This window comes from Alosa pseudoharengus, unplaced genomic scaffold (assembly GCF_046254945.1).
Source record: "Alosa pseudoharengus isolate Yale_2024_CS ecotype anadromous, Long Island Sound unplaced genomic scaffold, YU_APseudo_1.1 YU_APseudo_1.1_scf_4, whole genome shotgun sequence".
In the NCBI taxonomy this organism is placed as follows: domain Eukaryota; kingdom Metazoa; phylum Chordata; class Actinopteri; order Clupeiformes; family Clupeidae; genus Alosa; species Alosa pseudoharengus.
The window spans coordinates 13,708,188-13,735,236 of record NW_027468774.1 but is presented as its reverse complement, the minus strand read 5'-3'; the positions used below and the strand labels follow the sequence as shown (position 1 = coordinate 13,735,236).

General features: G+C 46.6%; 1 protein-coding gene across 3 annotated transcripts in view; it reads left to right on the top strand.

Annotated features, from left to right (window-relative positions):
* Positions 1–27,049, top strand: part of sdk1a (sidekick cell adhesion molecule 1a) — a 237,250-nt gene that overhangs the window by 195,842 nt on the left and 14,359 nt on the right. For all 3 annotated transcript variants that reach the window (XM_076264907.1, XM_076264906.1, XM_076264908.1), the window contains 13 exons: positions 391–506; positions 1,873–2,062; positions 6,981–7,079; positions 10,777–10,971; positions 12,602–12,803; positions 14,832–14,935; positions 16,006–16,076; positions 16,877–17,009; positions 19,566–19,622; positions 20,145–20,246; positions 24,342–24,457; positions 25,210–25,396; positions 26,420–26,557. In XM_076264907.1, the coding sequence (XP_076121022.1) occupies positions 391–506; positions 1,873–2,062; positions 6,981–7,079; positions 10,777–10,971; positions 12,602–12,803; positions 14,832–14,935; positions 16,006–16,076; positions 16,877–17,009; positions 19,566–19,622; positions 20,145–20,246; positions 24,342–24,457; positions 25,210–25,396; positions 26,420–26,557 (1,710 nt within the window). The remainder of the gene's footprint in view (positions 1–390; positions 507–1,872; positions 2,063–6,980; positions 7,080–10,776; positions 10,972–12,601; positions 12,804–14,831; positions 14,936–16,005; positions 16,077–16,876; positions 17,010–19,565; positions 19,623–20,144; positions 20,247–24,341; positions 24,458–25,209; positions 25,397–26,419; positions 26,558–27,049) is intronic.

Genomic DNA, 27,049 nt, shown 5'->3' with positions numbered 1-27,049 from the left:
CTCCCTACTCGATCTCCAGCTTTTGTAGACTCACTCTGCTTTCTCACACACTGCCTCTTTTGCTCTCTCCTTTTCTGTTTGTCTTTCTGTCTTTCTTTCTTTCTCACTCTCTCTATTTCTGCCTATCTCCTTCTCTCTCCTTCCCTCCCTCTGTCTTATCCACACTCCTTTTTTTCAGGCTTTTCTCACATGTCTTCTCTCTTTCTCTGTCTTTCTCTGTTTGCTTGTCTGCTGTTTGCTTCCTCTGGTCACTCTCTCTGCTTCTCTTTGGCTTAACCTGAACAGCAGGCTCTGTACACACTGTAAACACATTGGTGTGATGATGCTAACATGTTGGTGTGTGTGTGTGTGTGTGTGTGTGTGTGTGTGTGTGTGTGTGTGTTTGCTCAGTGCCATCTGGAGCACCAGAGAACGTGACAGTCGAGGCGGTGAGCTCCACTCGTATCCTGGTTACCTGGAGTCCAGTTCCGGAGCAGGAGCAGAACGGGAATATTCTGGGATACAAGGTACATAAAGTGGGCCGGTCAGCGCTGCGGATGCCCATGTCCAGACAGATTAGAACCCCTCGCTTAGGTCAATACCTTCTTAGCCTGGGAGAAAAATCAATGGAGAGAGAAGAGCTTGGAAGACATGAATAAATGTTTCCTAATGGGGGTAAAAGGGCCGACACTTGTGCTTGCTCAAGTTCCCCCAAAGCCCTCAAACAACACGCGTATGATGAAATGTCCTGTAAGACCAGATGCTGAAATCTTCCTTGAGAGGATAGAGGTTTTTTTTCTTTTTACTCGTAGTTTTTTCCTTGGTGACCTAAGTTTTCTACACTTGAATTTACTTGAAAAAGCTTTGCAGACCATTCCATCAAGCATGGCTGTTGCATACCTGAACCTGATAAAAAAGGAAACTCATGCAAGATGAATAAATATATTCGTAGTGACTCCCAAATGCTTTTATACACTTTATAATCTTGTGTGTGTGTAAATGTGTGTTTCTTTTTTCAGTCTAATAAAAGTTGTACGAATCTCAAAATGAGAACCATGAGTAAGGCAAATGTCAACACTTAATATTTTTTTCCTATTACTCAAGATGTCCTTCACGGGATTGTATTCCTGAGTTTTAATTTGATTCAGAAAGATGTTTCTTTCTCGCTGGGGGCAGCTTTCTTGTTAAATATTAATGCCTGTTACACCATTGTCATTTTTGCGCTTTTAGAAATGAACAAGGCTGTAAATGCATTAATTGAAAGTCTAACCCTTTCCAGAAGGGCAAATATTTGCAGAGGTATGAATAGCAAGCACACAAGTTATTCTCGGCTACCCACACCCCCATCCTCTTCACTGTTCTGCTATAAGGCAGCGAGGTGGTGGTGGTGGTGGTGGGTTGGGGGGGGGGGGGGGGGTTATGAGAGGTCCCACTGCCCAGAGAGGATGCAGTGACAGGGGCTGTGTTAAAAGCCATTAGGCCGCTTGTGTTCTAAGGGAGAGAGGAATTATGTTGTGCTGCCACCACCTCACATTCAATATACATCCTTTAAAATCTCCACCTCCATCATCAGAAAAAAAGGCTTGTTGAGTTCAACCATTTATATGCAGTATATACCATAGCTTGTGCTTGTGTATGTGGATGTGTCTGTGTGTATATGTGTGTGTGTGTGTGGTGTGTGTGTGTGTGTGTGTGTGCGTGTGTGTGTGTGTGTGTGTGTGTGTGTGTGTGTCTGTGTGTGTGTGTGTGTGTATATTTGTATTTTGTCTGTGGGCATGCTCACACATGTGTGACCTATGTCTGTGTGTGTGCGTGTGCGTGTGCGTGTGCGTGTGCGTGTGCGTGTGCGTGTGCGTGTGTGTGTGTGTGTGTGTGTGTGTGTGTATCTACCAGGTGCTCTACAAAGAGAAGGACTCTGACTCAGAGGCCCAGGTGCAGGCGGTGAAGGGGAACCTCACCCAGTCGGTTCTGTTGAGGAACCTGCGCAAGTACGTGCAGTACCAGATCCAGGTGCTGGCCTTCACGCGCATCGGAGACGGCGAGCTCAGCAGTCCGCCGGTGCTGGAGAGGACCAAAGACGACGGTAGGACACAGCTACCTCCACACAGCCCATACATCTGCAGTCTGGACATCTCTGGCTTGAGTTGTGCCTGGAGGGTGTGAGAGTGTGTTTGCTTTCTTCTTCTTTACGAGTCCAGTCAAGTAATGAAAAAGCAATGTTGTGATATTGATTGTACACATTTTGTTCACATACATACTGTACTGCAGATGTCAAGGGGTCTAGACTGAAGCTTCACTAAGCACTGGATTTTTATTTTATCTCATTATTTGGTTGGATGAAATGTCATTTTAAATTACAAATCATTCCCTCTCTCGGCCCTTGTTCCTCTCTCTCTCTCTCTCTCTCTCTCTCCATCTATCTATCTGTCTTATCTGTCCTTCACTTTCCCCATAGCCGCTCAAAATCTCTAAAGACAAGAGATGGAGCTAGCTCAGTCCACTTGATTACTGTGATACTCTACTTTGTGCTTGTGTGTGTGTGTGTGTGTGTGTGTGTGTGTGTATGTGTGTGTGTGTGTGTGTGTGCTTGTGTGTGTGTGTGTGTGTGTGTGTGTGTGTGTGTGTGTGTGTGTGTGTGTGTGTGTGTGTGTGTGTGGCTGCACTCTGATAATGCTATTCTAGGGCTCCATCTCACCCAGTGGGCCTGGGCTGCTCGTCCGGTCTAGGTCAGGCGCTCATCACTTTGTTTTTGTCTTTCTCCCATCGGTGCCTGTCAGAATGGGTCGTAGTATTAAATATTAAAGTGGCCTAACAGGGAGATTGGGTTGCTGCAAGACGCTAGCGGAGCTGAAAACAAATCAATGATGCAACAGTCAGCACTGTTAGGGGTGGCTCTCCAATGCCTGTGCCACTGAGTGCAACAGTGAGCCGGCGGTGATGCCATGGACGAGAAGGGCTTTGACACAAAGGCCCATGGAAATCTGTCCAGATCAGAGGCTTCAAAGGGAGCTTTGTTTGCTCCGTAACAAGTGCAAATGATGGACTTTCACCCAGCTCTTAACTAAAATGTATAGTTTCGAACTCAATCATACTGCATATGTTTGTATTTGTATTAGGTGAGTTGCTCATTCAGTCTCAGGAATTCAATAAGGAGCATAATCGAAAACTAGGGATGCACCAAGTTAATCTTGTGTAAAGACTACCCATTATTTATTCTCTAGCTTATTCTCTTATTTAGCGTTGTCTGAACGTCATCAAACCGTCAAAGATAGTCTGCATGTTCTGCAGTCAGCTTATGTCACACTTATACAGAATGAATTGAACATGCCTGATCAAACAGTAGGATATAAATGCTATTGGAAGCTCTTCCATACTGTGTGTGGTGTGCTAATTGACATCCTCTTCACGTTTGATGTGGTTTGGTTTTCTCCCTCTCTGGCCCCAACATTCAACTGACTGTGATGATGCATGGATGCTTGTGTTCAATTTAAATGCCACACTTCATTTTAAAAAAAGGAAACTTTTCTGTTTCAGCAAGAAGCAGGCCTGCCATTAATATAGCAGCATGGCTCTGAGACTGACCGTACAGCCGGCCGCGGTGCGTAAGAGCGGCGCACTAGCGGAGGCGATTAATGAAAGTGGCGTGCCGTTGGTCATGTGGAACATTAGAGCACTCAGCACCAGAGATAACACATTCAGCTCCCACTGGACAGCAGAGGAAGCTTCTTTTCTCTCTTGCTCTCTCCTCTCTGTCGGGCTCTTATGATGGAAGCGCTGCAATGGGCACATACCGCCCCTCATACACACACACACACACACACACACACACACACACACACACACACACACACAATTTCCCCCAGCCTATGCACCATTACGGTAGAAAAACACCCTGCCCCCCCCCCCCATGCAAGCTCACTCGACCTTGGCAGCAATTATCCCCATGTTTGCCTTTTAAAAGTCTGCACAAGAAGGGGCCTCATTAGGAACCCAAGGCTTCCCACACACAGGCAGGCCCTACAGCACAGCACTGGCACGTTTGCGTCAGGAAAAGCAGTTCAAGAGGATGCGGTGGTGCCGACTCCTCACTTCCCCTCTCCTTTCCTCTTCCCTTCTCAGATTTGAATAATTGTGCTGTTGGCTGTCCCGGGCTAAGCTAGCGGTCGTGTAATTGAGCTTGATCAGTTTGATTTGGCTGAATCAGCAAAACACTCGACAGATTAAGCCCTTCATTTTGTTTGATTAGATGAACTAACACGCATGACACTCACGAGCACTCTCAAATTTTGACTTTCTGAAAATGTTTCATTTGAATTAATTAGTAACTCTTTCACTGGAGTGGAGTTTTTATGGGGAGGAAGGACTGATATACAGCAGCAAGATATTTCATAACTCACTATCTGGTGTCAGGAAAAATGAGTAGAAGAAAATCAGCTCAGTCACTGTTATTGGGTAATCTTCATAACACAATGACAGAGATATGCGGTGATTATCATTGCGGTAGCAACGAAAATAATGAGGGCATTCTGGGACAATTAAGTATTTTATGTCTTTGTTTGTAAAACATGACTTCATTGGTCCCCTCATAGCAACAACACAGAGAGAGAGGAAGAGAGAGTATACAAATTAATCAATGTCTGTTTCATTTTGTAAATTCCAATTACACACTGGAGTAGTAGGAGACATTTTTATACATATTTAGTGTGAAATAATTGTGTACAATTGTGACTGTGAGGCTCCCCATATCGCAGAAAACAAACTGAGGCAACACATACACACACACACACACACACACACACACACACATCCCTTGCCTCTTTGCATACGAGAGCAAAGGCCGCCGTCATAATATGGTCCTCTGTGATTGCCATAGTGTGCACGCTGTGAGAGGGTCCGCTGCAGAAGTGTGAATGGACAATACAGTGCTCTGACCACGCTGTCGATGAGGCCTAGCTTCAGAGAAAAGGCGCTTCGTCATAGTTAGGGTGAGCTGGCCCATCGCAGCGACAGCGCTTTATTGCATTCCATCTGCAGCGGACCCTCCTCCACAGGTGCTCACTATGGGAATCACAGAGGACCTTTTCTTCCCGGGGTTCTGCTCTCGTATGAGGGTAGAGAGTTGTGTGTGTGTGTGTGTGGGGGGGGGGGGGGGGGGGTGTAAAGGCCTTCCTTTAATCAACACCCTCTTTATCAGCACTCCACTCCCTCTCTTCCATCCCTCCCTACTTCCATCCCTCCATCTTTTTTGCTCTCTCTCCTCCCCGCCTTCTTCGCTCCCTCCCTTTATCTCCCGTGACAGACTGTGTCCTTCAGGATAGGGCGCCGCATCAATTACCTCCCGCAGCCATCAGCGCGCTCCACCCCAGGGCCAGGGAGTGTGGGCGTGTGGGCGTGTGGGGGTGGGGTGGGGTGGGGTGTCCGAGCCATGGCAGGCGGGTGGATGGCCGGACGGGCTTCTCCCCCATAAAACATGACCACTGTCACACGGCTAAATGCACTGGGGAACTGAGGATAATATCCCAGCATTCATCACACCGGGGCTTATTTGGACGATTGTCTGAAGAGACTTCTCTGTGTGTGTGTGTGTGTGTGTGTGTGTGTGTGTGTGTGTGTGTGTGTGTGTGTGTGTGTGTGTGTGTGTGTGTGTGTGTGCTGGAGTAAACTCTTTGTAGCAGCTTTTGAAGGAGAAGCTGTAGCCTCCTAATAAGTCACATGCAACCCAGTCTGTTGACAGCGTAAACACATTTACTCCTGGTATCAGTGTCTAGCACCAAAGCATGTTGTAGACCGATAGAGTTTAGATGACCTCCTGGGTGTCTGTGAAATCTTCATCACCACTGACAGGTCAGAGAGGCAAGCTAGCGTATAAGCTTCCATGCCAATTCTAGTTAGGGCTCCCTTCAGCGTCAGACAAGATTTTACCTGAGTAAGTCATCACAACTTTTTAGCTCTCTTTTTTTTCTTTCAAAGTGATGCAAGCATTTATGTCAGCCAAGAGATCTATACTTACGGTAACCTTGTCACATAGTCGCCTGTTTAGTGTTCTTATGAGTGCCCTTTATGTCAGCCAAGAGATCTATACATACGGTAACCTTGTCACATAGTCGCCTGTTTAGTGTTCTTATGAGTGCCGCGCTGCGAAGCGAAGCGGGGTCATATAGGTTTAGTCAGAGTTTTTTCTTCCGGATTTTTTTATTTGATTTTTTTCTTCAGTAATTTTGTGTCAACGATTCCCGGGACACTGAAAGACTGGGGTGCACGAAACTTGGTGGGCAACTAAACTTACGCATGCACACTAAACTTACGCATGCACACACACACACACACACACGCACACACACACACACACACATACACACACACACACACACACACACACTCATAAACACACACATAAAAACACACACACACAGTAGACATGCAGGCATACGCATGCACACACGCACATGCACACACACAGCACAGGCACGCACGCACACACACACAGGCAAGCACGCGCAGGCACACACACACATAAACACAAACACATACACGCACGCACACACACACACACATAAACACACCCACACACACACAAACACGCACACACACATAAAAACACACACATGCAGGCAAGCAGGCACACACACGCACACGCACACACACACACACACACACACACACCCCATTACCCCCACACACACTCTCACAAGCGAACATATACACACACACACGCGCACACACACACACGCACACACACACACACACCATTACACACTCACAAGCGAAAACACACAGAGAAGCACACATGTACACAAAAGCAAATGTGGACTACTGGTATTTCTTATGACTCTCCATCATCAACCTGCTTGTAGTTATTTATGAGAGAAGCCTCAACCATTTGTAAACTAAGAGCATCAACGGCCAATCGGTGACCAATGTGTGCTGCACCCAGCCTAAATGCCACAGTGTGCAGGTGGCACTGTTCCCCTGTGTTCATTGTCTTTATTTCCTGTGTCCAGTTCCAGGGCCTCCCATAAGGCTGGTCTTCCCAGAGGTGCGGCTAACTGAGGTCAGAGTCATCTGGCAGCCCCCAGTGGACCCCAACGGCATCATTATGGGTAAGTCCAGAGACTTCACAAGCCATTAAAGGACTTTGGTGAGACTGAACAACAGCTCGTTTTAGTTGTTGTTCTTGTTTTCTTGTCCCTCTCTGTACCCATCCATCAAGATACATGTAGGGGTGGGTGTGTGGGGGGGGAAAAGCCATTTCCTTTCCCATTCATTACCTGAGGTGAAACACAGATGTCATTAGTTTGCAGATGAGTGAACAGGAGTGATGATGGGGGGGAAAAAAAGCTTGCACTGGGTTTGTGTGTAGGGCAGGAGATGGCTTTCTAAGAATCCATTAGTTTTTGGCCTGTGTTCTCATTTCTGCAGTGAAGATGGCGAGGCATTACAACCATTTGTGCTTTCCGGTTGCTATGAAAAAACCACCCGTCTCCACCTCACTTGCTTTTGATGTCAGTGGAGTGCTCGCTGGCTCGCCCGCCCGGGCACTCGCTCGCCCGCGCACTCGCTCGCACACTCGCTCGCTCTCGTTGCTGCTCCCTGTGCTGCGTGCTCTGCTCTGGCTGTCCTTGACAAACATTCGCCATGTATCCGGAGAGCGCAGGACGCATCGGAGCGCCATGGCGACACGTGTTCTTTCACTGCGTGCTACGAGAGGAGTCGCACGGCATCGTGCACCTGAGACTAATACCTCAGATGAAGTGAAAGAGAAAATCCCGCCGCTCCGTAATGAGATTAGGCCGACTAACAACTCGCACTGAATGAAACCCAGAATAGCGGCTCGCCAAATCTTCCTGTTTCAGACGGATCAGACGAGGGAGATGAAATATGGTCATGATAACTGGGGGCGTGAGGGGATTTGGGGACCTTTTTCATTCTATCATTTTTTTTCTCTCTTTCTCTGATCTTAGTTCTATTCAAGGATCAAAGTTTATTTATTTTTTTGGTTCGAGAGAAGGAGAGAAAAAAGAGGTGTTTTCTCTTTTCTTGTCCTCCAAGTCTCATGATGAGGCACTTTGAAAAATTACAAGAGATCAAATTGGTGTTTTCTGGCTGACGCCTTTAGCCAGTGTGTGCATACGTTGGCAGTGTGAAACACCAAGTGGCCTATTCTCCACCACCAGCATGCCCCCTGCTTGGTGTGCCTTTGAATCGTGGCAGCACAGCATGCTCATTTAGTCCCAAATTCTTGTAAGCTAGTTTTATTCATAGCCGCTTTCCCGACGTAATCCGTTTTTTCAAAAGCCATTTGAAATCTCCACTTCCTTCCCCCCCCCCCCCCAACCTCAGGCCCTCACCGCCACGCTCCCACCCGCTCTCGGAACAGTCGGCAGAGCTGACCACTAATGTGGCTTGAGAGCAGTGGGAGTTTGCTTTAGAATCGGCTGCAGATGGGCCAATCCAGCGTACATCTGCCTCCCAGAGCGCCGGCGGAGCGCAGCGTGTCAGGACCATCGAGCACAGAGACTCGCCAAAGCAGGGAGGGAGAGATGATGACGGGGGAATAAGAGGACATTGTGTGAAATGTCATGCCAGCTCACACAGGAGGCCAAACACGCTCAACAGACTGATTTCCCCCCCTCTCACTGGTAGAGAACAGGGCCTGATACAGTCACTGTCACACAAGCTGCCCTGTGTACAAAACAGGAAAATGTGAGCATGTATTGCCTTGATTTAAGATTATTTCATCTAATTTTAGATTTCACTTTTTACTGTGCCTCTGGCCTCCACAGGATGGATACCCTTTCCATTTCATACTATGTAATCATGTATCTTTAAATATGTTAGACATACTGTATATGATTTGCTACTGACAACATAAATAAAGTAAAACCTATCTGTGTATACTAGGATCTAAATGGGATTTTTATGTGACCCCTATAGCAAAAATACATTTGGGAAATATGTTTTGACTGTATTTAATGTAATTTAGCCATTTCAGTCATAAATCAGTGTGTGTTCACTTTAATGCTGTGTAGGGTCACTGAACCTGGCAAACACTGAAATCTTTAGTCTGGATGCTCAGGGTTTATGGCCACAGTAAATGGGTGGAAGTGGCTCCTGCAGCAAAGCTCATTTCAGACCTGTTGAGACACGGCCGTCTGATGCACCCACCACCCCCCACCCCACCCCAGTCGCCGTGGCTCTGGTGAGAGAGCCAGCAGCACAGGCCCCCTCCAGGACCAGCAATCGCCGGCCACTGAGTGGAGAAGATGGAGCTCCAGGAGGCTCCAAATCATACGGCCCAGTGCCCCTCTTACAGCGGAAAAACCCCACTACCGAAAACGCAGGGAAAAAATGTCCTCGCAAAAAACACGACATGGGTCACAGCTCTGCGGGCACCGAAAATAAAAAAACACACAGAGGGAGGAGCGGTGGTAAGGGGAGCCGGCGGAGTTGTTTTCTACACGTCCACATCGGCCGCTTGTAGCATATCGCTCCTTACATCCTTTGCAAACAGCTCTCCAACATAAAAGCCGTTCGCAAGGCGGGGGGGGGGGGGGGGCTGCTGTTATTTTCCCCCGGCTCTTGTGGCTGGAGTGGACATTAGGATGAAATACCAGCCCCTGGGTGTTCCATGTTCCAGCACTCGGTCTAGTTTGTCATTACAGTACAGCCCAAAGGCCGCCGCGCGGAACGTTACACGGGAGAAAGATAAATAGATACAGGGATAATGCAGCGCTGCTCTTGCCGAGCCAGGCTCAAGTCGGCTGCCCACCCCACGGATCTGTCTGCCCATGGCTGCTTCCCGATAACACTCTCATTTGTTTGCCCGAAGGTTTTCTCGACATGCAGTCAATCTCCAATGAAAGTCATCAGGTCGCCCTGCCGGACAGTTTAACTGGGCATGTTTCATGTCTATCGCCCCGATGGTAACCACTTTAGGGGTCACGGAGGTGGAAATTTCTAGAGTGCAACAATTTGATCACAGGATCAGATCGAAGGTTGTTTGTTTTCATTTTATAAAGTCCAGAGCAAATTCAGCTGTGGTATTCAAGCATAGTGACCGGCTGCGTTGAGTGACGAGCAGCAAGGCAGCCGTGCCATGCCACCTATTCTTCCCCAGGGCTAAAGCCTTATACTTCATTTGAGAGGGTAATGGAAATACAGGGAGCCCCACTAGTGAAGAAACATTAAACTAATCCCTTTTCCCCACTGATACGGCTGAGGAATGGCAAGAGAAGGTAACCAAGAGAAGTTCATTTGAAGTTTGTGATAGTGGAACAAATTTTTGAGTGGTGAAGACCTTTGAAAGTCATTCGTCATCAAGACTTCTCTTTTTTGGTGTGCTTCAGAAACAGCTTTCCCTTTAAACTGTTGGATCTCGACAGGGAAATAGTTTTTTTTATTATTATTATTTGTTTTTGTTTTTTTTCTGTCTTTTTTGTTCATTCATTGGGATTCCAAAAACAATCTATGGCCAGATTGTCTTGGAGAAAAATAATCTCTTGGTGGGAACATTTTGTGGTCAATAGAAGAGGGTTGAAAAAAGGGATAATCTGTTTTGTGGATAACCATGAAACAGACAAGCAACCAGAGAGAGAGACACAGAGAAAACGTGAGGCAGATATACGCAGAGAGAGAGAGAGAGAGAGAGAGAGAGAGAGAGAGAGAGAGAGAGAGAGAGAGAGAGAGAGAGAGAGAGAGAGAGAGAGAGAGAGAGAGAGAGAGGCAGAACAGCAGTCTGGCAGATACAGCCATAAATATCCAGAGCCCAATGACATGTTCCCTGCTTTCCTGTTCTAGGATACCAGGTAGCTTATCGGTTGGACACCGGAGACCCGAACCAGTTCACTACAGTGGAGGTGGGTCCCGACGCCCGCCAGTTCACAGCCTTGGGTCTGCGCCCAGAGTCGGCCTACATCTTCCGGATCAGCGCCAAAACGGAGCAGGGCTGGGGTACTGCAGCACAAGCTGTGGTCATCACCACCGAAGTTAGAGGTGACCAAGCTCACATCCAGCTGTTTCAGACACAGACATATCTCTCTCTCTCTCTCTCTCTCTCTCTCTCTCTCTCTCTCTCTCTCTCTCTCTCTCTCTCTCGCTCTCTCTCTCTCTCTCGCTCACTACTTCATTCATGTGTGATGCCAGCCATTTAAGTACATCTGAGATCTGAACAAAGTATTACTACACCTTTTAACTTTATCAGCATCACGTGAGCCCGTTCACTGCGGTCGTCCTATTCCCAGAATGCTATTTTATATGCATGCTTTTCCACCTTTATTGGTTTATTTAACCAGCAGAGGATGGAGATGGATATAAATTCACTCGCAGTGTGTCCTGCAGGCACAATGCTGACTTTCTCCAGCTAGACTGGGTCGTGAGAGACATATTCTTTGTTTTTTTTCTTATTGCATCACCAGTTTCACTCAATGGGCATCCCCACAGGAGCAGCATTAGGTTTGAGGAGACAAAGGCCGAATTCAACCAATGATCTCCTCGAATGTGATTGATCTGGGCTTTTTTAAACAAACCTCTTCTGAGAGAAGTCAGCACTTGACACAGGGACTAGACCACTCGATAGCCTTCGCAGTGCATGATTTGCATCTTAAATTGTCAATCGATAATAGACACCGTTAAAATAAACAATTATGCCTCTGCTCATTGATTGCTTCCATTGGAATCAATTAGGGGTTGTGTGGTACTGTGTCATAGAGATGGTTGAGATGAGGGGTCATGCCAAGAAGGGGTGACTAATACTCAACACACTCCCACACACACAAGCACACACACACGCACACACGGACACACTCATACCCATACACACACACACACACACACTAATAGTATAATACTATACTAAACCTTCTGCTAAATATCTCAGCTATAACTATAACATGAGCACACACACACACACACACCAAATGCTTATTGGATCTCTTTGTATCCATCAGCAATGCTGGTGTAAATTCTGCCTCCATCCCCTTTTTTCCGTTTAGTCCCCTAGAACCCTCTACATATCCAAGCCCTGCATTTAGAGTGTCACTGTTCACAAGACAACAAATAAGGATCCAGGGCCCTGTTTGAGGGACACTGGTGTGTGAATCTCTGCCCTCGTTAGGCAAAGATCTAAACAATACAATTTGGTATTTCTCCTTCGGCAGCTTACAGAAACACAGAAGTGAGCATCTTCATTTATCATATTGAAAAAGCTATATTTCAAACAATGTTCCCATAATGTTTTACATGCAAATACCATTATCTGCATGATACTGTAATTGAGTATCAGTGATATGTTGCGTTTGACATGGTATTGCTTCAGTAGGTGGGATATACATTATGTATAATGTAGAATGTATGAAAACGTGTTGTTGTACATGTAAATACCAATCCGTGAATGACATGCTGATGCTAAATATTAATGTAATATGTTGCTTTGAATGTTACCTTGAATGTGGTTTATTTACCCTTTGATGAGGTATTTCCACAGTACATGTAGATACCTATATGATATAGTCATTTCAAATAATCAGTAACACATTGTATAGTTGCATTGGATTTGGTTTATTTACTGTTTGAATGGGTGTTCCCAGCGAGTGCTGTGCTATAATAGGCCTGTTGTTGTCCTCAGAGCGGCCGCAGCCCCCGGTCAAGCTGAGTGTTCCCCAGGCCCAGGTGCAGTCTCGACAGCTGCAGCTGGACTGGGTGCCCGGCGGCGACGGCTCGTCTCCAGTACGCTACTTCACCCTGCAGACGCGGGAGCTGCCCGACGGAGACTGGCTCACCCACTCCTCCGCCATCGGCCATAACTGCACCTCCTTGGACGTGAACCGGTGAGCGAGCGTGACCGACACACAGGAGTGCAGCGCAGAGAAAGGGCAACGACCAAAACAACAAATATTACATTGCACAACTTGGTGGAGATCAGTGTAGCCTAGCCAAACATAGAATAGCACAATACTACACTTCACTACACACACAACAGATCACTATGACCCATAAGGGCACTGCACAGCACAACGTCTATACCACTATACACTGCACAGCCCCTGGATACAATACAATTACTGTAGTCCAATCACTTCTGCTTACTGTCACCTGTGCCGGAGCAAAGAAGAAGACCTGCTAATGAATCTGGCGGCGAGTTGATTTCACAGTGCGCTCCACGGATGAGTTTATTTCCCTCGTCTCCATCAGGGCTGTGAAACCCTGAGCTGGCTCCCAGCGCTGCTATTCCGCCTGAGTTATGAAATGGGATTGTTATTAAATGCTAAGAGGGCTTTTTCCTGCAGGCCAATTTATTGCCCTCGCCGTGATTATGATTTGGAAAATTGTGAGGCGGTCCGCAATGGTGTGGTGAGCCGAGCCAGAGAAGAGCCTAGCCAACCTGGTGTTTGAATTACATCTCTAGGCCTGCAACAGTGATTATCTGGGCAGTCAAATGCTATTTTATATGCATTCAGAGGGCCATATCATCTTGATTGTGATTGCTTCCCCCTCCTGCTTTACTCTCTCTCTCTCTTTCTCTCTCCGTTTAGGCTCTATCTGGCTCATCCTCCCTTTTTATGGTCGTCCAAGCAGCACGGGTGCTTTTCGATGGATTATTTAGGCTTGATTTGTGCCTTGCTCTGTTGGTGGAGGATTAGTGTCCTGCTGGTGTGCTTCGGCTCCCAGTGGCGGAGAGGAGACGGTTTTCACCGTGGCAGCAGGCCATGCACGAGCTGCAGGACGGCCGCGGTGAAAGGCCCGTCGCCCTCCTACCTCCGCCGATTGGGAGGGTGATTTGATTGACTGCCCAGCCGCTCACCTGCTGTGCCATAGCTCACCCGTTTAAATGTTTTATAGCATCCAAGGCCATCACGACTATGCCTTGCTGGAGTTGCTGGAGAGGGAATTGCCACCAAAAGCAGATCTCTTGGAGATGTGTTGGTGTTTGTATGGGTGTGGGTGGGTGAGAAGAGTGGAAGTGTGGGGGGGGGGGGGGGGGGGCTAGATAGCTAGGAGCACAATCCATGACTCTTTCACTTTGATTGAGAACGCCATGAGCCTACAGTACATGCCTGATTGCATTCAGCCTGTTGTATGAGCGACGAATGATAACGCTTTGCCAACGTTTGCGTTCGCATTTGTGGGAGGATGGGGTCATGAAAGAAGTGTGAGTTTGGGTCAAAATGATGGGAGGAAAGGCTCAAGGAGTTTGTGTCAGATACATGAATATCAATATTCTGGCCACTAGTTTTGCTCATTTGCATCATATCAAAATCAGCCTTATATTTGTTTGTCTTTTTATGTCTTACTATTGCGTTTTCACTTCAACCACTTATCTACATATAGATGGCTATACTATTGAATTTGTTATAGCTGCACAAATAGATTTTTTGAGTCGTTTAGAATTACTGCCCTGTATTATGCTCTGTTTGATGACACCTTATTAGCATGTATATCTATTTCCTAAACTTTTGGTTCCATTTGATTTTGGCCGGCAGTTCTATGATACCATTCAATTGTGCCTGCACTCTAATGATCATGCTCAGTTGTGAGTGTTGCAGATTATGGTTGGATGGTGACGTGTTGATATTCAGCCACAGGTTTAGTATATTCAATATCAAATGAAAAGGCACAGCATGTTCTTTTATTATGTCTTATTTTGCATTATATATTTTGAATTAATTCACATTACTTTGTAGAAATTTGCCAAGGCCAAAATTTGCCAAGGCCAAATGAAATTAAATTGATCAAGATTTCATAAAAGCAGTGAAATGGGGAATATATCTAAGGGGGGTGAATACTTTTTATAGGCACTTTATCTGCCCCTGAATGAACATACCTGTGGCCTGGTGCTTTTGTTCCCTGTCTCTTAGACTCAAACCCTACACCTCTTACAAGCTGAGGATGATGGCAACTAACGACATTGGAGACAGCAAGTACAGCAAAGATACGGATGCAGTCACCACCTTACAAGACAGTGAGTGGAGTCTTTCTTTAGATGATGCGCGCGCGCACACACAAACACACACACACACACACACACAGGGCCTCTGGGTCTTGACAAATGTGTTATTGATTCAGGAGAGGGTCAGAATCATGCTTTCCCTTGTCTGCTGTCATATCAGGGTGGTTGGTTGCGCAGGTCTAGAAAGGTGTGGAATTAAGGTTTTTTTAAACTAGGAAAGTATATAAACTTTGATGAAAGATTTGCTTGTAGTGATACATATTGTATATTTAAAAGTTGACAATGTACATTCTTTGTCTATTAAAGGAGAGGTGAGTGAGTAAATAGATTATTACTCTTAAATGAGTAATAATCTATTTGTGAAAAGTCTGGAAGGTTTATTTGAGAAAAGGGCAAGCACCCTGCTTATGCATGGAAGAATGACTCACCAACATGTGTCACTGAATTATTTTGGGTGATGACGGTGCTACTGTAGTTACTCACACTCAGAAAGCACTATTTCAGTCACTTTTAGAGAACTTGACAGGTTCTGTAACTGGTTGTAACCTTGTGTTGTGATGGTAGTCGATAGTGGGTTAAAGGAGAATTCTGGTCATTTTTCACATGGATCTCTGTTTCTCGAGGTCACCAAGTATTTTCGGTACGAAAAGAATGAGGGGCATGAACATGGGGGCTCATGAACATGCCCCCAGTGTAGCACTGTTATTGCCTGGCAGCTCTAGCCATTGGTGCAAGCAACTGGGTAGAACCAATTGTTTTATTTTTTTCCCTACAGACAGTACTCAGTGACCTCGAGAAACAGAGATCTATGTGAAAAACCACCGGAATTCTCCTTTAATGATTAACTGTATTCAACCCAAGGGAGCATTAAGAAGAGGCCACTTTGGTATAGAGCAAAAACAGATATTACCTTTCTGTAGTAAAATTCATTGTAAAAATCATGTCTAAAATGAAGTGATTAGTTTGGAGAGAAAATTACTTCTTAAACTATTTCATGCACAAAATGAATATGTCTGACACAGTAAGACCATCATTTAAAATCATTTCATCTACCCCCCCCCCCCCACCTTCTCTGACCACAGTTCCCGACGAAGCCCCTGAAATTCTGGCAGTGAAGCCATCCACCACCACATCAGTGCTGGTCCAGTGGCAGGTAATGGCATTCATACCAGCTTTCATCTCATCAGGGGATCCCGCCCGAGCGGCCTCCGACGCCTGTGAGCCAACACTGAGATTAATGCCTCCTGCTGCTCTGGAAGAGAACGTGTTAAAAGGCTACTTCTTAAAACACAGTAAACGTCCTCTCCACCCACCCCCTACCCCCCCATTGGTCATTAAACATGCACATTATGGGGCTTTAATGTGTTTAATTATCAGACTTTCATCAATGAAATGCATCATTGGATCCAGTGGTTGGCCGCTGAAGAGCCTTGTCACCCATCGCTTAGTATTCACGGCGGCAGGTCTGCATACATCAGTGACATGAAGTATTGATAACGTACATTTACCCGGTTCACACTCTGAGTGCTCCCTAGAGCTCGGGGTAATTAATATCCATGCATGCAGGGCAATCGGCCCTCTAAAGGGATATTAATTAGCAGCTGAAACCTTTATTCACTGACCTATGAGTCCAGGATCATCACTCCCCGAAACCTGCTTTATCAGTAGAAAACTGGAGGCTCCGGCGACTTGATTACTTTCAGGGGCTGGCTTTGTTAATTAGCGACTGACTGACTGAAAGCCCCCCAGAAATTAAATCCTCATCTCTTTTTTTTATCTAATCGCCCGCTAATGCGTGGACACTGACATCATTTTTTTTTGTCTCTTCAAATGTCACTTTTCCTTTTGTCCAGTATTTTTTCATTATTATTAACATTTATTCGTTCTTCAATGAAGGACAGTGGCGGGGGGGGGGGGGTGTATTTGACCTTTAATGATCGTGCAATGTTGCAGGCACCCAAAGATGAGAGCGTGAACGGCGTGCTGGTGGGCTACCGACTGTACTACCGAGAGCTCCAGTATGACAGCTCTCTGCAGGAGCCAAAGAAGCCTGTCAACGGCTCATCAGCGCGCTCCGAACTGGCAGGTAGGATAAAGGGAGCGATGGTTTGAAAAGGCTCTGCAGCCAATGGCAGGTGTGTGTGTGTGTGTGTGTGTGTGTGTGTGTGTGTGTGTGTGTGTGTGTCAATGTGTTTGTGTGTGGTTACATATATGAGCCATATCTCTTTGTATATATAAGTGTGGGTGGATAGATGAACTCCATCAACACAGCAGCATGTGTGTGCGTGTGTATGTGTGTGTGTGTGTGTGTGTGTGTGTGTGTGTGTGTGTGTATGTGTGTGTGTGTGTGTGTGTGTGTGTGTGTGATGTTAATAGTCAGAAAAAGACATAAAAATGCTGTAGAATTGAAGATGTTAAATTAATATTAGCAGTGTTTCATTAGTTTTAATGACCTGATAGAGGGAAAAGTTGTCTTTACACATTCTTGTATCTCTGCGCTTGTTTACTCCTCTGTGCAAGCCCCTCCATTATTCAGTGGGTGATGCCGAGTGGAACAATAAGCCCTGCGTTCAGCTCTCTGTCGTTTCAAGCTGGGTCCAGAATTACAGTTGGATCGCCGTCTCCGAAGGTCTTTGAAATGCTTGAAGTAGTCCGTGAAATATTCGTCAATATGCTGAATATTTGTGCGGCCAAAGCTAGGGCAACCAGGCTTGAACTTTATCTGAAAGGTTTTAATGCCATCCCTACACGTCTATCTCTCTCTCTCTCTCTCTCTCTCTCTCTCTCTCTCTCTCTCTCTCTCTCTCTCTCTCTCTCTCTCTCTCTCTCTATCTCTCTCTCTCTCTCTCTCTGGCGCTTTCTGTTCGGTCGAGGAATAATTTTCCGGTGGCTGCCTGAACGGAGGTGAACTCATTACATGGCTGTGTGGCGTGAGGTGCGGAATCATGAGTTTGAGCTCAAGTCTTCAGCAGTGAGCATGCCACTGCACTCCTCTCACCAACGGCCATCCACGCCGCCAAATCTCCTTTGACAAATTGGACTCAGCAGTGTTGACAGCATTTAAATGCACAAGCCCGGGGCAGCCAAGCAAGGAATCGTATTTAATTTTTTTTTCCACCCCCTTTGCTTCCTCCCTTTCCTTCCTACCTTCCTTCCATCCTCCATCGGTCAGGCCTGCTGTGTCATATCTCTCCTGTCCTCTCAGGCCAAACGAGGCTTCAAGCTTTTTTTAAAGGCTGCACTCCTTGTGAAAATGATCTTTAGAGGCCTCATGGAGGATGTGGGAAAAATGGAAAAATGGAAGGCTTTTGTGAGGACTCGTCACCCAGAACCCTGCACACAGTAGTAGTAGTAGCTGTGGTAGTAGTAGTAATAGGTGTGGTAGTTGTAGTAGTAGTAGTAGCAGCTAGAGTAGTAGGTGTAGTAGTAGTAGTAGTAGTAGTAGTAATAGGTGTAGTAGTAGTTGTAGTAGTAGTAGTCCTAATAGGTGTAGTAGTAGTTGTAGTAGTAGCAGGTGTAGTAGTAGTAGTAGTAGTAGTAGTAATAGGTGTAGTAGTTGTAGTAGTAGTAGTAGCAGCTGGAGTAGTAGGTGTAGTAGTAGTAGTAATAGGTGTAGTAGTTGTAGTAGTAGTAGTAGCAGCTGGATTAGTAGGTGTATTAGTAGTAGTAGTAGTAGTAGTAATAGGTGTAGTAGTTGTAGTAGTAGTAGTAGCAGCTAGAGTAGTAGGTGTAGTAGTAGCAGGTGGAGTAGTAGGTGTAGTAGTAGTAGTAGTAGTAGTAGTAGTAGTAATAGGTGTAGTAGTTGTAGTAGTAGTAGTAGTAGTAGTAATAGGTGTAGTAGTTGTAGTAGTAGTAGTAGCAGCTGGAGTAGTAGGTGTAGTAGTAGTAGTAGTAGTAGTAGTAGGTGTAGTAGTAGTAATAGGTGTAGTAGTAGTAGTAGTAGTAGTATCTGGAGTAGTAGTAGTAGGTGTAGTAGTAGTAGTAGTAGTAGTAGTAGTAGTAGTAGTAAATTTGTACTAGTAGTAGTATAAATAGTTGTAGTGATAATAGAAGTAGTTGTAGTAGTATTTATGTTGGGGTCAGGGGAGCAAGGTGAGCAGTTGCTGAAATCATTTCATGTGGCTTTTGAAATGTAAATGCATTTTTGCCTCCCTATCTGATGACAGCATGTTATAGAAGCGAAGCACATCCCTCCACAGAACCCACACACAGTAGACTGTGCTGCCACACCATGTAGTGGAACAAATTCTCTGTTTCAACACATGCATTATTACAAGCAGAGCCACTAGATAGATAGATAGATAGATACTTTATTGATCCCCAGGGGTAGTAGTAGTAGTAGTAGTAGTAGTAGTAGTAGTACCAGCAGCAGTAGTAGTAACGTGTGTAGTCGACTCCCTGTGCTCTGGTATTGGCTGTACAATCCTCTCTGAAGGCCCTCTGCAGGAGCCAAGATGAGCATCACAAGATCTCATCCATCATGTGGAGATGCCTCTGATGAGCTCGATCTGGCAGAGAGCAGAAAATTTACGGCCATGTTATGAAATATCTCTTTGATTTGTGTTTGCCAGCTTTGCTTGTGTTGTAATGCATTTCTCACTCTTGTCCCCCCACACCCTATATTTCTCTCTCTCTCCATCAGTGAAAAGCACAGTGAAGACCGTGAGCAATCCTTCACTAACCGAATTTGAGCTAACACGTAAGTTTCTCATTTAATCGTCTATCTATTTTAAGGGAGCCTGCTTTGAAGTCCAAACAAAATATTCAGAGCTGCCTCTGGCAAGGAAGGGTAATCCCAAATGCTCTCCCCTGTTCAGAATTACTAGGTGCATTCCTCTAATCTGTCTATTTTGACTGCAAACTGTTTGCCTGCAGATATTCAGGGGGGAATCTCTTTTTTTCCTTTGTACTTCGAGTCATGTGACTTCTTTTTCTCGTGGCTCAGGGACTCATTTCAAACAAATAGAGTAATGCCTGCCACGTTCAAATAATAACACACCAGTTTCATGCCAAGACAGAGGGAAGGGAGGTGGGTGGAGGGTGGAAGAAAGCCATATCTCCCTCAAGCCACTACTGCAGTCATATAGGCTTGTGTCATTTCCCTTTCATCTAGCAACAAAGGAGGAACGTCTCCATCTTGTCAATCTCAATGTCGAGCTTTTATGTTATTGTGTTCTCCTGCTAATTTTCTCCTTTGCTTCTCTCTCTTTCTCTCCACCAGAGCTCCAGAAATACAGACGCTATGAAATAGTGATGACAGCTTACAATATAATCGGCGAGAGTCCGCCGAGTGCTCCCTTTGAGGTGTTTGTCGGCGAGGCAGGTATGGAAAGCCATTTGTCGCCCATCAATCATCATCACAGAATGTGAAAATCATATGATTGTTGTCCTCGGCAGTTCATCATCAAAGTGTTGCGTTTTTGGAATGTAGCAAATTGCAGGGTGTGGCTGGCAGGAAATGCTGTGATAAGTACAGATGACCTTTACCATCCATCAGCCAGCATAATGTCTCTTACAGATTGCCTATGAATGCTAACCGAGATGATCCATCAAAAAGTTTTTGGGTTGGTTTGGGATGGGTTTTTTTGTCCTCGTGAGGATTCTAATAAGGGAACTGGTCAGGTTGGTGAAGGCCTTAGTGTGGTAGCTCACAAACTCACTCAGGCCTTTATACACACACACACACACACACACACACAAGTGCTGTGTGTTGATGAAGGTCATCCTTCCATCTGACCGAGGCCCCTATCATCTCATGTCATTAAAGCTATGCCTTGGAATCCAGTAGTTGAGGACATGAACACATCACCACTTCTACTACAAGCACACACATACACACGTATATACACGCACACACACACTCATACACACAGACACACACAGACTCACTTACAGACACACACACACACACACAGACACATGCATACACACACTCATTTACAGATACACACACACACACACACATACACATACACACACACACACACACACACACACACACACACACACACACACACACACACACACACACACACACACACACACAGCTTCCTAAGCCCCTTAGAGCATGTGTATGAGGGAGATGATGGACGGTGGATGTGAGAAGTGAGGTTGGGGTGGAATTGAAATGGCCAGGAGTGCAGAGTGGGGCTAGGGTAGCGCAACCCATCCAGGGCTGACGCCCGCTGTGACACATATGAATTGCAATGTCTCCAGTGTGTCAGGAGAAGAGCGGAGTGCAGGAGAAGTGGACGACAGGGGGGTTGAGGAGGGGGTTCAGGGGCGAGGAGAGGAAGGGGGAGAGGAAGGGGGGAGAGGAGAGGAGAGGAAGGGGGGAGAGGAGAGGAGAGGGGAGGAGAGGAAAGGGGAGGAGAGGGGAGGAGAGGGAGGAAAGGAAAGGGGAGGAGAGGGGAGGGGAGTGGGTGAAGAGGAGAGGAGAGGAGAGGGGAGGGGAGGAAAGGGGAAGCAGGAGAGGGGAGGAGAGGGGAGGGAGGAGAGGGGAGGAGAGGGAGGAAAGGAAAGGGTAGTGGGGAAGAGGAGAGGAGAGGAGAGGGAAGCAGAATGGAGGAGAGGAGAGGAGAGGGGAGGGGAGGGGAGGGGAGGGGAGTGGGGAAGAGGAGAAGGGAGGAGAGGAAAGGGGAGGAAAGGGGAGGAGAGGGAGGAGAGGAAAGGGGAGTGGGAAAGAGGAGAGGGGAGGAGAGGAGAGGGAAGCAGAATGGGGAAGAGGGGAGGGGAGCAGGGAGGAGCTGACACTAACATGGGGAGGTGTGTGCAGAGTGGTGACAGGGGACAGTGGCCAGTCTGACGCCGCTGACTGTTCGAGTGGACAGGGAGCTGTTGTGAGGAATCAGTCCTCTGCCTGAGTGACAGCTGTCACTGCAAGCAGCCACCGCAGTCCTCTCATCCGCTCTTCCCTCAAAGCTGACCCTCAGAGCAGCTCACGTCCTCCCAAACACGCAGGGCGGGGGAGGGGGGCCTGCCAGGGTCTAGCGGCCATTTGAGAGATTCATTTTAAAAGAAGGGAAAGAAGTTGTAAGTGAATCTGAATGGCCTGGATACGCTGGGCACACCCAGAAATAGGAGCGCTGTAGGATCAGCTTGTCTGGTTCAAGTAGCGCTTTTGTGCTCAGTGGGTTTCTTTCTTTTTTTTTTCAACTTTTTTTTCCGCTCCTGCTTTCACATTACATTTCAGACAGTGTAGTTGACCTTGCTGAGATAGAGATTTTACAGGAGGGAAAAAGACGGGCTTTTATTGTGGATGACAGCAGAAACATATTGTTCTTAAACCTGTGAGAGGCTGGACCACACAGTCTCTCTCTCTCTCTCTCTCTCTCTCTCTCTTTCTCTCTCTCTCTCTCTCTCTCTCTCTCTCTCACCCACTCACCCACTCATGCACACAAACACATACGCGCACACACACACACACACACACACACACACACACTCAGGGGTTTCAGTGAACCACATCTTTGAAAGCCTCTGGCTCAGCAAAGGACAGATACTGTATGTTAATCATGTCCATTTACCCACTTTTTCTTTGTCAAAAATCGTTCAATTGGCAAAAAAAAAAAGCTCTCTCCAAGCTCAAAGCTCAAAGCTCCCTCCAATCCTTGTTGCATGAAAAACAGCTATAGTGATGAGCGCTTATTTGCTGACTGAACGTGAACCTCCTAAAAGCCTGAGAGAAGACGTTCAGTGGACTGCCTGTCCTAATGAGATGCCAGTAGAGTCTGCTCCAACAGTGACAGCTTTGAAGACGTGGCACTGAGAAGAACGCGCCGCTAATTGTGCGGAAGAGACGGAACATTTTCCCTCTGGGAAACGGACCGGCACAGTGATCTGGACTTGACTGTTGCTCACCGTGAGCGCTCTCGGCCGCTTTGGGTTAGACCCCATCTGTGTGTAGCATGAGGCAGATCTGACCAATGGGAGTCCAGCTGGCTGCACGCTGTGCCTCCATCAGTGCCAGTATTATCACGCGTGCCACGGCCCACATTTTGGAAAATATCAAGAGCAGGCAAATTGCTGCAAATGTGAGATGTCACTTTCAGTCTTCCCGGTTCTACCCTGTGAAGAGTCATAAAACATGTATGAGACATGGAGCTCTTTTGGTTAGTGGCACACTCGTAAGTGTAGTCACTGTAGTTTTCAGTTAGACAAAATGGTAATGTTACCATTTCCCTAATTCCTGAGAGCCGAAATATTGATTCCTCTCCTTCAAAACCACTCATGCAGTAGTTGCATTGTGGCAAAAACCAGGTGTGACAACAAGGCATTCGTTTTCATTTTGACAAAGTGTAACGTTACTCTCTAACTAGTGTTATTTTTTCCTCCCCCATCCCCCCCCCCCCCCCGGCCCTCGTAAGGCGTTTAATGAAGCAGTAAATATGAATCTGTCATGGCGAGCACCAGCAGCTGGCTGTGCAGCCGGGGTTATCAGCGGCGGGTTATTAGCGGCGTCATTAGGAGAGGGCCTGGCCAGGAGAGAGGGCTCGGGGGCAGCAGGAGGGGTGCCGCTGCCGCAAACAAACAAATGAATTTCCCGCTGATTAACGTCAGGTTAGCCCCGCGTCGGGGGCCGGGGGGGGAGGGGGGATTCGGCGTGGGCAGTGGGGAGGCCGTGGTGCTGGGGAATGGGGCTCATCTGCTCTTAAAGCCTGCTGGGTCGTGGCCACAGATCAGAAAAATAGGATCTGCTGGAGAGCACTTGGAACACTTGTTTTGGTTTATTTCTTTTTTTTTCTTTTTTTTTCCAACAATGCCAGAGCTACCTACCACCAGCAACAGCATCATAATCGCCAACCCTTTCCAACCCCACCCTACAAACACACACAAAAAAACACACTTCACTCCACGCCTCAAGGCTCTTAAAGGCGCTCCAGATTTATGGCATCAGAGAAGCAGAATATTTATTCCCCTCCTCCAAAACCACTCATGCAGAAGTGGCTTTGTGGCAAACAACAGGTGTTATGACAAGGGTTTTTTTTCTTCTTTTGAATGGCTGTAGAGTTTAATGACGGTGACCCTCACCTTGGTGTCGCAGGACTCCTTCACAGCCCATCAGGTTTTGTGTTATGCGCTGTGTGGCGTCGCAACAGCAGGTGTGAGGTGCCTTGTGGCTGTAAGGCAGTGACTTTGGTTAAACCGCTGGACAGACTAACAGCCCTTGATGTGGTGCCGCTGCTTCCACAGCCCATCAGGGCGTGAGTGTGTGTGTGGTGCGTGCGTGTGTGTGTGTGTGCGTGCGTGAGTGCGTGTGTGTGTGCGTGCGTGAGTGCGTGTGTGTGTGTGCGTGCGTGCGTGCGTGCGTGCGTGCGTGTGTGTGCGTGCGTGCGTGTGTGTGTGTGTGTCTGTGAGAGAGAGAGCGTGTGTGTGTGTGTGTGTCGGTCTCACAGTGTTGTGTCCACTCTGCCCTCAGCTCCCTCCGTGGCCCCCCAGAACATCCGGGTCAATCCCCTCTCCTCGTCCCAGCTGGAGGTACTGTGGGAGCCACCACCTGTGGAAACCCAAAACGGCATTATCCAGGGCTACAAGGTGTGTGTGTGTGTGTGTGTGTGGGCTGAAGCCACTTTCCTCACCGTCTGTCCCTCCACCTCAGCCTTTGACTCTCTCTCTCTCTCTCTCTCTTTCTCTCTTTCTCTCTTTTACACTCTAACTGTCGCTCTCTAACTCAAACTCAGAATTCCCTGTCTGTCTGTCTGTCTGTCTGTCTGTCTGTCTTTCTCATTCTCTGTCATCTTTTCCTCTAATACACCTCTCTTTGCCTGCCTCTCTTTCTCGTACAATCTTGTTCATGCAGCACTCTGCAGCACTCATTTTTCATCATTTTCTCTCTCTTTTTGCCTCTCTGTCCATTTCCAATTTTTTTTATACTCAGTCTCCAGTCCCCATTTTCCATTTTTTTTCTTCCATGCAACCATCTCCTCAGGATGAGCACTGGTCCGAATCGTAGACATGCTACATGCTGTGAATTACATTATGATGTCTGACAGGGCGATAGATAACAGAGAACTCTATTTGGGTTCTAAGTTGAAGGAAAACAGTTTAATGCACTCAGTCAACATTTATGACAACCTATAAATTGGGCTATAGATCCACGGCTATATTGTGCAAACTTTTCCAGTTGAACATATGACTGTCATTTTGGTTTCATTTCTATATAATGGTATGATGTATGATGGCATGCTACTTCATACAATCATTGGTACGAATGCAAGAATGAGATGTGGATTGAAGTGGCTTCTCACCCCCCCCCCCCTCGCCCCGCCAACCGCCCACCCCCCCAGATCCATTACTGGGAGATGGACAATCAAAACGAAACGGAGAAGGTTAAGATCCTCTTCCTGCCGGAGACCACGGTCAAGCTGAAGAACTTGACCAGCTACACATTCTACCAGGTGAAGCTCTCTGCCTTCAACGCAGCTGGTGACGGCCCACTGAGCGAGCCCAGAAGAGGGCGTACACTCCAAGCAGGTCAGTGCGGGTCACTTCCTGTTTCCCTCCCACCCACATGCCTCCCCAATCTATACAAAGGTGTTTTTACCCCCCCCCCACACACACACACACACACACACACAACCCTTTCACATTGTTTTTCCTTCATGTCATTCTATGTCATGTCATTCATATTAGCTATTCATGTGCTTCATATAAAATTAGACCCTCTTTAAATTCTGCCTCTATGCATCTGTTATGGACGGCAGAATCATCTAACCTGAGGCCTTGGTGTGTTGAGATGACAGGGCACCTGTCCAGCACGCCCACCCACCCTCTCCCCAAAAAAGAGAAAGCACAGATGCAGAAAATAGTGATTCAAAATGATTCAAATAGTCCTGATGTGCCCTCATTTGCAGTGAAGATGCATCCACTGAGCTGTTTTTCCTCCTAGTCATTTGCCATTTCCTCACGAGGGGAACACACAGTAAATCTACATGTGCTGCTCAGACGAGCCCAAAGATCTTCACACTTGACACATGAACACGTGCACGAGCACATTCTGTGCAATGGAAAATATATGTCCTAGTAATGACTGTCTCAGTCCATGTCACATTAATAGCTATCATGCAGTTGCCATGCTGTACCTGTGTTGTCCCCCTTCAGAGGCATTTATTTTTTTAGTTTTTTTTTATTTATTATTTTGACATTTTAAGCAAAATGAATATATTGTGATATATCTGAAATTATACTTTGATAAATGATTTTAGACCATACCGCCCAACCTCGCTATTGAGTTTGTGACATCTATTTGAGGTGTATCTCAAATACTTTACATTATTTATGTTTGTCAGTGTTTCAGGTTCCAAGCCTAGACCTAATCGCAAATGGTGTATGGTGTGTGTGTCTCTGCATGCGTGCGCGTGTGTGTGCTTGTGTGCGTGTGTCTCTGCGTGCGTGCGTGCGTGTGTGTGTGCGTGTGCGTGCGTGCGTGCGTGCGTGTGCGTGCGTGTGTGCGTGCGTGCGTGCGTGCGTGCGTGCGTGTGTGCGTGTCTCCCTCAGCGCCCAGCGCTCCGAGCTTCGTCTCCTTCTCGGAGGTGACGAGCAGCACACTGAACGTCTCCTGGGGCTTCCCTCTGTCTCCCAACGGCGTGGTGGAGGGCTACAGGGTGCTCTACGAGCCCACCGCCCCCATCCACGGTAAGCAGACGCAGCGTTTTACAGTACCACAGAGCCTCAGCCTTATACAGCTTCAATGAAATTTAAGTGAAAGTGATTGATAATGACTGACTATTATTGTGTTACATGCTCCAAATGTAAAGCACTTTGAGCTGCATTCTGTGTATGAAAGGTGCTATACTGTACAAATAAAGCTTATTATTATTATTATTATTATTATTATCATTATTATTATTATTATTATTCAATTAATGAGTATTATCTCATTTTAAAATGACATGCCTAAGAGAAAGCCCAGGGCTTTCAGCAGAAAGAGATCAGAACAGAACCTTGCTCAGATGGGGAGAGTCTATCTATCTATCGATCTACTACTCAAGAAAACTTTTGTTGCACAAAATAGGACTTTTAATAAGCCCACTAGATGGCGCACTGCTGTTGTTTGCTGATGTAGGTTGAAACACACGCTGCTTGTCATCAGGTAATTACTGCCTCTGTTGTTTTGACGGAGCTGTT